The sequence below is a fragment of the Bos indicus x Bos taurus genome, chromosome 7 (genome assembly GCF_003369695.1).
Source record: "Bos indicus x Bos taurus breed Angus x Brahman F1 hybrid chromosome 7, Bos_hybrid_MaternalHap_v2.0, whole genome shotgun sequence".
Lineage (NCBI taxonomy): Eukaryota > Metazoa > Chordata > Mammalia > Artiodactyla > Bovidae > Bos > Bos indicus x Bos taurus.
Genome location: NC_040082.1, coordinates 20426931 through 20440405, shown reverse-complemented (window position 1 = coordinate 20440405; position 13475 = coordinate 20426931). Strand labels below are relative to the sequence as shown.

General features: G+C 37.8%; 1 protein-coding gene across 4 annotated transcripts in view; it reads left to right on the top strand.

The window, feature by feature from the left end:
- Positions 1 to 13475, top strand: part of ADGRV1 (adhesion G protein-coupled receptor V1) — a 541641-nt gene that overhangs the window by 88863 nt on the left and 439303 nt on the right. For 3 of the 4 annotated variants that reach the window (XM_027545615.1, XM_027545617.1, XM_027545618.1), the window contains exons 23-26: positions 2014 to 2194; positions 3151 to 3353; positions 9801 to 9930; positions 12868 to 12948. In XM_027545615.1, the coding sequence (XP_027401416.1) occupies positions 2014 to 2194; positions 3151 to 3353; positions 9801 to 9930; positions 12868 to 12948 (595 nt within the window). The remainder of the gene's footprint in view (positions 1 to 2013; positions 2195 to 3150; positions 3354 to 9800; positions 9931 to 12867; positions 12949 to 13475) is intronic. The other variant, XM_027545616.1, reaches the window with a different exon arrangement.

Below are 13475 nucleotides of genomic sequence, written 5' to 3'. Positions count from 1 at the left end.
GTTTGCCGCAATGCAAGAACTTGAAATGTGTTTTTAAAGTGTTTTTAAATGGTCTATTAGTTATGAAATCAATTTAGTGAGTTATGATCAAGATTTAAAAAATAGAAAGTAGAGGGTATAGCATAATAAAGGGAAACACTGTTTTATATACCGAGTCACTGTATGAAATACATTTGTAGCTTGATATGGTCTTCCGTTTGGGAAACTCTTCATTTCACTAAAATGAGCAGTTACTTTGGTATCACTTTCAACACTTGAAAAACTATTAATTGCTTCATTGTTAATGGACAGCTTGATGTTTTGGTGTTGCTTTTCATAGTAACATTTTTCAGCTTGCCTTCTGGGGGGTGAGATGTGTTAAATCTTAAGTCTACTTTTTGTTTTCTCTAGCTCAAGAACAATGACAATATTTGAGTAGAAGTGTCAATTTTATGCTTCTCCTCTGAGCACATTGGCCATTCCATATATTACTTTATTAATTAAAATTCTGATCAAAATGAACATCGAGACCAAATTCAGATTCTATCTTGGGCCTAGTGATAGAAAAACTACATTAGAAAAAAGGCTCTCCAAATGATTTTAGGCCCAAGGACTAGTGTTTGAATCTTGCATTTGGAGTTACAGTCTGTTTTCGGACGGTTGTCACCTTCCTTTCTCTAAGAAACCAGGAAATCATAGGTCATTCCTTCCTGTCCCTCACTCCCTTTGCTGAGTCTTTAAGATCTGGGTCTTTTGTCCCCAGAACAAATCTCAAGTCCGTCTCTTTTTCTCATCTCCTCTGTCCCTGCACTAGTTTAGAACCTCAGTATTTCTGGTCCGTCACCTCCTAGCTCAGCCCTTTGCACCCTTTCTGGCTCTGTCCGCTCTCTCTACGTTTTGCCTTGGTACTGATTCTAAAACGCAGGTCTCATTCTATCTGTCTCCTGCTTATGAGTCTTCAGTTTTGCTTTACTCTCCATGGAATGAAGTTCATTTTTCTAATGATACCCTGATAGGTCCCTATAATCTTGACCTCTGTTTATCCATCCAGTCTTCCCTCCCACTCCAGCCTTAGTGTCTCATTGTAGTTCCCCAGATATCTTATTCTTTCATGCTCTTGTTTCTTTTACTTGCCCTTCCCCATAATTACTTACAACTACAACTAATCCATTAAGACTTGCTTCAAACCTGTCTATTGTAAAACCTTTACTAGATAGAGGCTTCCCTGGTGGCTCAGGGGAAAAGAATCCACATGCAGTACAGGAAATGCAATGCAGGAGACACGGGGAGAGCGGATTGTTTTGTTCTCAGTTTATTTTGTACATAACTCTATGACATTTTTACATTGCATTTTAAATGTTTTTCCGCAGGTCTCTCTCCTACTGAAGACTCTAAGTCTCTGGACTAGAAATTGCCCATTGTAGATGTCAACATGCTTGTTCAGTTAATAGAAGAGAGAGGAATCATTTTTTCACTTTTAATTTTGACTTACATTTTGCATTGCATGGCTGAATTATTGCTGTTTCTTTTCCAAATGTGTTTTGGGCAGTTTGTGTATGCCAGACTTCTAGGGTCTACTGTAAATCTATTTTCTAGCATGCTACCTGTAGGTATGTCAGACTTTCCTTAGGCAGTATCGAGACATGTTGCCCTTTTCTACAATCCTACCACATCCTAACAGATAATGTGCAGTTCCTTGAGTAGTAATTCCATACCCTGAGGTTGGTAATACTGCTGTCTTTGGTACAAAGAATATAGGATATGGGTATATCACTGTATCACATATGCTATGATACTAATATGTAACTAGGATATTTTTATACAGAAAATAATACTGTTCAGTACCCATTATTGATTAAAGAGTTAGTTTCTCAGATCTTTCTCTCTCTCTCTGTGTTTTAATGTTTAAGTTTTTGTAGAAACCTCTCATGTGAGAAAGTAACGTCAGTTGGCTGCTTTATTTTCTTCTGGTTGAGTGGTAAATAATTTCTACTTGCATCATTGCTTAGTGCCTCTGGATTTTTGTATTTAAAGGTCCTGAATATTTATGTCCTTGATGATGATATTCCCGAGCTTAATGAGTATTTCCGTGTGACCTTGGTTTCTGCGATTCCCGGAGATGGGAAAATAGGTTCGACTCCCACCAGTGGTGCAAGCATAGACCCTGAAAAGGAAACAACAGATATCACCATCAAAGCGAGTGATCATCCATATGGTAACCAAGCCCTTGTGCAAGAACAATCTTCCCTTCTCTGGGTATACTTGCTCTTGTTAAGAGTTTAAGGGACTTTTGCAAATGATTGAAGTAGACCTTCTTTGGGTCTCTAACCTAAGCTTTTGAAATTCTAAGCTGCCATTTTGAGGGATGGTGTGTATAAATACAAGAACCAATTTCTAAAGTTTAAAAATATATTTTATAAAGTATATGCAGGATTATTTTAAGTGAAAATCAAAATATTTTTATTCATGACTATCAAAAGTTTTAGTTTTAAAAAGTATCCTACTGTGATATGTTAACACCTGATTGAAGTACTTTGTAATTTATGTTTTATTAGGCTTCAAGAAGTAGAGTTATCACTGTCTGTTTGTATTAATTTCTTTTGGTCTTATGCTGAAAAGTGATCATTTTCTTAGTTCGGTAACAGATGTCTTATAATAAGTTGAGACTGTTTTCTGCACTGAAAAGTAGTATTTCTTTTGTAGGAAAGCATCCAATAAAAAATCTGTGTAGAAAACGTGGGAAGTTCTTCAACTCATTTTCATACTTAAATTTTCAAAAAAATGAATTGCAAGTCCTTTGGGGTGCCATTAATTTTGTTTTGCTATATGTTTAAGGATGAATTCTAGAGACAAATATGAATAAATGTGCGATAATATATATTATAAAACTCCATCACTGTTCTTTTTATTGACATTTCCTTTTAAAAAAGTTTTCTTTGGATAGAGACAAGGAAAATTGTCATTTTAGTTTTTAATATCCTGAAAGCTTCCTACCATATTCTGTGTCAAAAGCATGTTAATCAAATCGTCACTGAGGTCTTTTCTAAAGGAGAGCCCTCTGAATTTTCTCCTGGTGGTCAAAATAATTGTGTAAGATTGTTTCAAGTGCGTATGGAATTCTTCCACAGATAACTGGGGCAAATATGCCCTGCTTCTCTTTGTATCTGCCAGGCTTGCTACAGTTCTCCACTGGGCCGCCTCCGCAGCCTGAGGACACAATGACCCTGCCTGCCAGCGGTGTTCCCCACGTCACCGTGCGGGAGGAAGATGGAGAAGTTAGGTTGCTGGTCGTCCGTGCACAAGGGCTCCTGGGGAGGGTTATGGCAGAATACAGAACAGTGTCACTGACAGCATTCAGTCCTGAAGACTACCAGGTAAATCCCTTAATCCTTTTGAAGCAGTACATACACTTGTAGAACAGACACAGTCCCCTTCGAGGATTGCAAGGGGCTTGGCACTGTACGCGCAACTTATTAAACAAGGAAAAGATCATTGATGGTTTGAGATTTATGTGAAGCCTTTAAATTTATGTGAATTTAAAGTATTTCTGTCCCCCAAGTCTGACACTTAAATAGCTATCCTATTGATTTCTCTTGTCCCTTTTATCTGTTGTAGTCTTCATTGTATTATTTAGTCTTCTAGGTTTTAATCATATGTATTTAAAAATTATGTTTTGTACACATTTAAAATCCCCTTGTCTGTGTCTGTCGAACACAGCCAAAATTGTAAAGAAATTATATGTCTATGTCATTTCAATTTTAATTTTTTTCTCCAAATGAGAACCTGGGTGGTACTGGCAAAAAAAAAGAAAACCGGTTTGGAAACTGGGTTTAAACTGAGCTTCTAAATGTGTGCCCTTCACGGAGACTCAGTGTTTCCTGACCTCAGTTTCCTTCTTGGTAAGAGAGAGAAATTTTCTGTTGGGCAGGTCACCCTGAGGATTGATGGCAGTTTTAAGTGTCATGTACTGTATGTGGCATATGTATAGTAACCCTGGATAACGTTATGTAGTCTTATTATCACCACCTCTCATATTAAGTGAATGCTCATAATTTCTTCTTGGCTATACTTCTCAGGCAGTATTTTATATCCTTCAACATTTGTTTTCCCAAAGAGTCTTTTTCTTTAAATTTAATATTAATTATCTTGATTTTCCTTTTATTCCTAATACGAGCTATACAAGGGTGTAGTATTCAGTAATTTGTGCATACTTTTCCTCCCAAATTCCAGAAAACTTGGCTAAGAGAATTCAATTAATTTCAGGTGTATTGCAGTTGGGAGAATTTTCTGATTTGTTTTATTGGGCAAGTTATATCTCTCTTGCCCTGACATTTATTTCATCTTTAGCTAGTTTGGTATGAAATACCTTCCATGGGGCGTCTCAACTCAGCTTGGTACTGTCTTCTCTGCATTCTCTTAAAGAAATACTTTAGTCTTATACTGATGTTCTTTTAAAAGTTATTTTTTTAACTTTATTGAGGTATAGTTGACAAATAAAATTATATATATTTAAGATTTACAACGTGATATTTTGATATACATATACTGTGTGAAATAATTACCACAGTCAAGCTAATTAACATATCCATCACCTCACATAGATAATGTTTTCTTTCCCTTCCTTCCTTCCCTCCTTTCTCACTTTCTTTCAGAAAGTTTAAGATCTACCTTCTTAGCAGATTTCAGGTGCACAGTATAGTACTGCTCCAGAACTTATTCACCTTGCATTACTGAAACTTTGGAAGTATCCTTTGGTAGACATCTCCTTATTTTCCCCTTCCCCCAGTTCCTGGCAAGCACTCTTCTAGGCTGATCTCTGCGTCTGTGAGTTTGACTATTTTAGAGTACATGTATTAGTGAGATCATGAAGTATTTGTCTTTCTGTGTCTGGCTTATTTTACCTAGCATAATGTTCTCTAGGTTCATCTCTGTTGTTGTGTATGGCGGAATTTACTTCTTTTTCTTGTCTGTGCCACTTGGCATGTGGGATCTTAGTTCCCCAACCAGAGAGGAACCCACGCCCCATTCCTGGAAGGTGGATTCTTAATCACTGGACCACCAGGGAAGACCCCTTCTTTTCTTAAGGCTGAATAATATTCTGTTCTTTCTGTCTGTCTGTTAGTGTATTTATCTATCTATATAATTTTCTTTTTTCATCTGCTGACAGACATTTAGGTTGTATATCTTGGCTGCTGTGAATAATGCTTCAGTGAACATGGAAATATAGCTGTCTCCTCAAAATAGTAAATTTATATCCTTTAGTGAATTTATATCCAGTGAATATATATCCTGGACGTATATCCAGGAGTGTAATTGCTGGATCATATGACAGTTCCATTTTTAGTTTTTTGAGAAGCCTCCATATTGTTTCCCACTGTGGTTGTGCCAATTTGCATTCCCACCATAGCATATGAAGAGTCCCTTTTCTCCACATCCTGGACAACATGTGTTATTTGTGCTGTGTTTGATGTCAGCCATTCTGACGGGTGTGAGGGGATATCTCATTGTGGTTTTGATTTGCAGTTCCCTGATGATTGGCGATGTTGAGCATCTTTTCATGTGCTTGCCCATCTACAGTCCTCTTTAGAAAAAACATCTGTTCAGTTCTTTAGCCCATTTTTTAATTGAATTGATTTTTTTAATGTTGAGTTGTCTGAATTGTATATATATGTTGGATATGAATCCGTTACTTGTCATATTATTTGGAAAAAGTTTCTCTTATTTGATAGGTTGTATTTTCATTCTGTGGATAATTTTCTTTGCTGTGCAAAAGCTTGGAAGTTTTATTAGTTTTGACTTGTTTACTTTTGCTTTCATTGGTTTTTGTGCCAGTACCATCCTGTTTTGATTACTGTAGCTTTCTAGTGTAGTCTGAAGTCAGGGAGTGTGATTTCTTCGGCTCTGTCCTTCTCAAGATTGTTTTGGCTATTTGAGGTCTTTTGTATTTCAGGCAAATTCTGAAATTATTTGTTGAACAAAAGGGGTGAGAGTAGGCGTGCTTGTCTTGTTTCTTATCTTAGAGGAAATGCTTTCTGCTTTCCTCCATTGAGTATGCTGTTAGTTGTGGATTTGACATATATGGCCATCTTCAATCTCCAATTGGATTATCATTTTCTTTAATAACTAAAACAAAATGAAAAAATATGTTTGTGTCCTCCATGACTGTCAGAAAGTTAATACCTTTGGAGACCTTTCTGAGAATTTTCAGGCTATGAGCTGCTGAATGAATGTTGTGTTAGCAGGCGTGAAAACAATATGAATCTTGTACATTTCCATTAGAACTCCTGGATGATCAGGTCCCTTGTCAATTAGCAGTGATATTTTGAAAGGGATTTTTTTTTTCCCTGAGAAGTAGCTCTCCACAGTAGGCTTAAATATTTAGTAAACTATGTTGTTAACAGATGTGCTGTCATCCCGGCTTTAGCGTTCCATTTATAGAGCACAGGTTCTTGCCTGGAGAATCCCAGGGACGGGGGAGCCTGGTGGGCTGCCGTCTATGGGGTCACACAGAGTCAGACACAACTGAAGTGACTTAGCAGCAGCAGCATAGTAGATTTAGCATCATTCTTAAGAGCCCTCGGATTTTTGGAATGGTAAATGGGCATTTGCTTCAACTTAAAGTTACCAGCTGCATTAGCCCTTAATAAGAAAGTTAGTCTGTCTTTTGAAGCTTTAAATCTTGCCATTGACTTCTTTCTAGTTCTGAAGGTCCTTGATGGTGTTTTCTTCCAGTATAAGGTTGTTGGATTTACATTGAAAGACTCTGTAGTTTAGCCACCTTCATTATCTCAGCTAGAGCTCCTGGATAACTTGCTGCAGCTTCTGCATCAGCACTTGCAGTTTCACCTTGTAGGTCTGAGTTGTGGAGTTGGCGTCTTTCTGTCAACCTTATGAACTAACCTCTGATAGCTTCAGACCTTTTTTCTGCAGCTTTCTCACCTCTCTCAGCCTTATGGAATTGAAGAGAGTTAGGGCCTTTTGTGGATTATGGTTTGGTTTAAGAGAATGTTGTGACTCGCTTGATCTGTCTAGACCACTAAAACTTTCTCCATATCATCAATAGACTGTTTTGTTTTCTTATCATTTATGTGTTCACTGGAGTAGCACTTTTAATTTCCTTCAAGAACTTTTCCTTTGCATTTAAAACTTAGCTAACTATCTGGCTTAAGGGGTATGGGTTTTGGCCTATCTCAGCTTTTGACATGCCTTTCTCATTAAGTTTAATAATCATCTCTCAGATCAGATCAGATCAGATCAGTCGCTCAGTCGTGTCCGACTCTATGCGACCCCATGAATTGCAGCACGCCAGGCCTCCCTGTCCATCACCAACTCCTGGAGTTCACTGAGACTCACATCCATCAAGTCAGCGATGCCATCCAGCCATCTCATCCTCTGTCGTCCCCTTCTCCTCCTGCCCCCAATCCCTCCCAGCATCAGAGTCTTTTCCAGTGAGTCAACTCTTCGCATCAGGTGGCCAAAGTACTGGAGTTTCAGCTTTAGCATCATTCCTTCCAAAGAAATCCCAGGGCTGATCTCCTTCAGAATGGACTGGTTGGATCTCCTTGCAGTCCAAGGGACTCTCAAGAGTCTTCTCCAACACTACACTTCAAAAGCATCAATTCTTTGGCGCTCAGCCTTTTTCACAGTCCAACTTTCACATCCATACATGACCACAAGAAAAACCATAGCCTTGATTAGACGAACCTTTGTTGGCAAAGTAATGTCTCTGCTTTTGAATATGCTATCTAGGTTGGTCATAATTTTCCTTCCAAGGAGTAAGCGTCTTTTAATTTCATGGCTGCAGTCACCATCTGTAGTGATTTTGGAGCCCAGAAAAATAAAGTCTGACACTGTTTCCACTGTTTCCCCATCTATTTCTCATGAAGTGATGGGACAGGATGCCATGATCTTCGTTTTCTGAATGTTGAAGTGAGAGACATGTGACTCTTTCTGTCACTTGAACACTTAGAAGTCATTGTAGGGTTACTTATTAGCCTAGTTTCAATATTGTTGTGTCTGAGGAAATAGGAGGCCCCAGGATAGGGAGCAAGATGGGGGTATGGCTGGTCAATGGAGCAGTCAGAGCACATGTGACATGTATTAAATTATCTATTTTCTATGGGTGTCTTTCCCTATGCCTCCAAACAATTATAATAGTAACATCAAAGGTCACAGATCACAATAGCAAATATAACAATTATGACAAAATTTGAACTATGGCAAAAATTACCAGAATGTGACACAGAGACATGAAGTGAGCAAACACTGTTGGAAAAATGGTACCAAATAAACTTGTTCTGTGCAGGGTTGCCACACACAGTTAATTTGTTAAAAAAAAAACAAACCCAAAAACAGTGTCTGCAAAGTATAATAAAGTGAAGTGGAATAAAATAAGGTCTGCCAGTAGAACTTTGGGAGTTGGAAATGTATACATGACATTCAGTTCAATTCAGTCGCTCAGTCGTGTCCGACTCTTTGCGACCCCATGCATCGCAGCACGCCAGGCCTCCCTGTCCATCACCAACTCCCAGAGTTCACTCAAACTCAAGTCCATCGAGTTGGTGATGCCATCCAGCCATCTCATCCTCTGTCATCCCCTTTTTCTCCTATCCCCAACAAGCTTAGAATATGGTATAACCTTGTCTAGAGATATCTGACAAGAGAATCTGATGAAGAATAGTTTTTTCAGGTCCTAGGAGAAGGTTAAAATTCCTACCAAAAAGGTAGGAAAAACAGAAAGTGTGATATCATGGAATACCAGAGAGTGAGGGAGTGGCCAATTGTGTAAGATATTGCTAGGGTTAAATAATATGGTTTCCTAAGACAGTCAGATGTTATTTCTGTTGTTAAAACTTGTAGAGTTACTCCTCTGATAACTGGACGCTAGGCAAAGGTCCTTTTTTTCCCTTGAGCCGACGGTATGTCTTTTATAGCCACTGTTTTCTATCCTGTGCTTAACATTCTTTCTGGAATATTTTCATGGAGATAGAGATATGTCTTGACTATTTTTGAGTCCTAAGCATCCTAAATGATGTCATGTGCATGCTATGTGTTTGAAGGTATTGTAAAAAAATTAATAAATGAATGATTAAGTGGATTGGTACTTGGGTTCCTCAGTTTAGTTTTAGGATCATTAATTGTTCCACAGGATGAAGTATAACTGTCCACAAAACCTAACCACAGAAAAATTTAAACATCTTTAAAATGTATTCTCATGACTTGTGGGGAAAATGCTTATATTAGGTAATGGGAGAAAAAAGGACCTTAAGACTTCAAGTAATTCTTTATTTTTCTCTTAGTTATGAATTTTTTTGATGGGAAATCTATATTATGAATTTCATTTGAGAGTATAATCAAATAACAATTAATGCCCAGTGGATCAATATTTATTATTGCTAGGGGAAATTTTTGGAATGAAAATGCCATTATTATTATTATACCCTAGTATTTAAATTATTCAGTGATGTAAACTTAATAGTTCTCAGTATACTTAATCAAAGGATTTTCATATATCTCATTGAATTAATTTTTTAGGAATTTGTAGATGTTACCTGTACAGATTTCTTATTTGCCTTAATAGTTTTTTGATGAATAGGCAAGTAAGAGAAATAAAAATCCATCTACTTTATTTAGTTTGAGAGTATTTATTTAGAATTTATATTAATCACTGTTCATAGCCACTTAAATGTTTTCAATTTTATATTTATCTTCATCTGTTTCAGTATTTATAACAATCTGGGACATAGTAAACATTCTCATCTTATACATTCATACACAAAATAATTATAATCTAATGAACAAACCTTTTATTTATATTTCAGAGTGTTGCTGGTACCTTAGAATTTCAACCAGGAGAAAGATTTAAGTACATTTCTGTAAATATCACTGATAATTCTATTCCTGAATTGGAGAAATCCTTTAAAGTTGAGTTGTTAAACTTGGAAGGAGGAGGTAAGAATGGTGACTCAAAAATATCAAATGTTTACTTGTCCATTCACCAGATAGTGGATTAAGTAAATAAGTTCCTTTTGAATTAACCTATTGTGCTGGTTTTCCCTCTTTCATTATCCTTTGGTCTTTTCCTAACGTAGATGTGCTTTTGCAGTGAAATAATTTAATTATACTGAATCACCAAATTATAGTTATCACTCATAGTAGGGCCTCTAAAATCATCTCTCCTTCTTCCTTATTTCAGTTTTCACAGTAGCTCCTTTAGCTATATCCAGTTGTAGAATAGGTCAAAATTAATCCCTTTAGGAAACCTGTTATGAAATAATTATCAATAAAGTAGGTTAACAATATTCTCATTTCTAATATGCTGAAAACTCTGATTTATCACAGACTTTTGGAGTGAAAAATCCATTTTGTGGCAAAACTCCTCTGTATTGAAGAGAGGCTGCTTATAGTCTTTATTTATCCCAGATAGATTAACTGTATATGTTTCTTTGCAGAAGTATCACTGTATTTGATTATCAGGTGCTGCTGAGGGTTTATAGAATACATGAGATGTGTACCTTATTATCTTTATAAGTGTAAGAATTTGAGAGTTGGTATTCATCAGATCAGTCTCTTCCCTTACAAAAGCTGGTATTATTATCTTGTTATTATTTTTATGCTTTGATGAAGAAAGTCATAGTACTGAATAAGCCATCCAAGGGGGAGAAATTGGGTAGGACAGAAATACTAAGATTGTCTTTTAGTATTAATGAGACTTTGGGGTAAGTATGACAGAATTTCCCCATGTTTTCCTTCCCTATTCTCCCAAAGCCCATGTGAAATCAAAGGAGAGGACAAGTCAGGGAAATGATTAAATAGCACCACAGCTTGGTGGACTACATAAAACAGCGAAAGTAAGCTGGACACCCTGCTGGGCTGGTGTCATGTAACAGTAGCAGCTTTGCTTGTCTCAAAGAGACAAGTCCTCCCGTTTCCAGATCGTTATTTTCATGAAAGGACTTCGTTAATCAGAAGCCACTGTAAAGTATTTGAAAAGTTGTTCTTTGTATTACTTATAGTGAAAACTACTTGGGTAATAGAGAAAATGTTAGTGAGCCTTATGTAATATTGATTGATAAGGAACATTAGATTTTCTTTAGAAATTCTATTTGTGATCATAGTGTTTACTTGTGATTTTATAGAGGAGCTTCCTTCTATATCTCTAGAAGATATATCGTTGTGTATTATTGGGCACGAGTACTCATTTGAAAAGACTCTGATGCTGGGAGGTATTGGGGGCAGGAGGAGAAGGGATGACAGAGTATGAGATGGCTGGATGGTATCACCGACTCGATGGACGTGAGTTTGAGTGAACTCCGGGAGTCGGTGATGGACAGGGAGGCCTGGCGTGCTGCTATTCATGGGGTCGCAAAGAGGCGGACATGACTGAGTGACTGAACTGAACTGAACTCATTTGAAAACCAATCTTGCACTGTCCTAAGTCAGCAGTACTGCCAGAGAATCTGATCCTCCCAGCCCTCCTTGAGTGGGGATTGGAGGTAGTGGAACCTAGATGCTGGCCTCCATTCCTCAAGTCATAGCTGGACTGCCTAAGACGTGAAATAGCTTGTAGAACTAGGCTTTTGTGGGGATCAAAGGAGAAATCCTTATTCCCCACTGTTTTGCCTGTAAGACCCATTCTACATGTGACAGCCACCCGAGTAGGTGTTCTATGCTAGTCAGGGTACATGGGGATTAAATTTCACCCCTCTTCTTGTAGCCTGTGGTTACTCCGAAAGCAGAGCCATGCACTGGATATTCCCTGAAATCCGTTGACTGTTTCAGGTTTTGGGTGTCATCAGTCCTCATGTCTGGTGTGTCCCAGTCCCAGGGAGGAGAAGCCCGGAAGAGCAGGGCAGACCTTAGCCTCACGTGTCAATCACGGATATGGTAGAAGCACATAGTGTGGATGTCATCTTGCTCCTCTTATTCCTTTTCCACCTCTGCCCTTCCTGCCTTCTTTGTTTGCAAATACTTGGTAAAATAATGGTTCGCTTCTGAGACGTAGTGGAAGTAAAGTTAGAACCAGTCTTCACGTATTGCCAAGGTCCCTCATTTTCTACAGTATCATTTATTTGGTTTTTAAAGCAGTTCTGTATAAAAGGCAGCAGGCACCTTTTATAGGTGAGAAAAGTGAGGTGCCAAGGGCTTTCGTGACTGGCTGAAGGTGGTGTCTGTCACAGCCAGGGCTGAAGCCGAGGTTTCTAGACCACTTGTCTAGGTGCCAAAATGTGAGAACTTAAGTGTGTGGCTAGAGGGAAATGTTAGATGCATTTCCCCAGTTTTTGAATTAGTTGTTGTAAATGGGCTTTTCTGGTGGCTCAGATGGTAAAGAATCCGCCTGCAACGTAGGAGACCCAGGTTTGATCCCTGGAGAAGGGAATGGCTGCCCACTCCAGTACTGTTGCCTGGAGAATCCCATGGACAGAGGAGCCTGGCGGGCTATACTCCGTAGGATTGCAAAAAGTCAGACATGACTGAGTGACTAATACACATAGTGTTGTGAGTGGGAAGGTGACTGTCACAGGTTTATAGAAGTAAGTATAGGCTGATATATACACAGAAGTATTTAAAAATATTTATATAAATTATGAAAACAATTTACACTGCTATAAAGTGAAAATTTAAAAATAAAACTAGTTAAATTGGCAGAAATGGGAAATGCCAGTTGCAACCTACGTGGAATATTTTCCTGAAGCTATGAATGAAAGTTTTATAACTTGGTAGCTTGACTAATGTGATACCATTACCACGTAATCTGTTTTATTTGAAAGAATGTATGTCTAGGATTACTGAAGTTTCCTCTTTGCTGGATATGTTTTAAGAACTCTCAATTTTCTCATTGTGTCAATGTGTGTTGTGTGGGTCGTGACTCTGTTTCTCCTTGTGAAGTGACTGAACTCTTTAGGGTTGATGGCAGTGGTAGTGGTGATGGGGACATGGAAGTCTTCCTTCCAGCTGATCGCAGACGTGGTAAGCAGCTATTCCAAGGCCCTTTACTATCCTGCATTTTAACTTCTCTTTTTAGAGACAACAGTACTAACCATTTATCTATATCCGCTATATGCAGGTCCTTTGTATAGTTTGTCTCATTAGGCAGCACAACTTTATCAAGTATTATTTACTCCATGCTGTTGTAAGTCAGCTGGAAAGTGATCAAGTCAGAATCAAATCCTGTCTGCCTCTGAAACTCAGACTCTGCTCCTTTCTTTGTTAACCTAATGCAGTTTCCTGATTCTAATTATAACAGAAATTTTGCTTGGTACCATGTACAAAAGTGATTATTGGAAAAGCTTTTACATAGCTTTGAATACCTAAAAAAGAGATAAATAGAATATTTATATTTTCATGTAAAATGTGTCGTACTGATTTTCTTTACGACAGCAAGTGAGTCATTTTATGCTGCGTTTAATCAAACACATGGGAAAGAGAAATTAAGCAAATGGGAGAATAAATTGCCAATTATTGAAGGAAATATTGAAAAGAGGATGCCTTTTGAA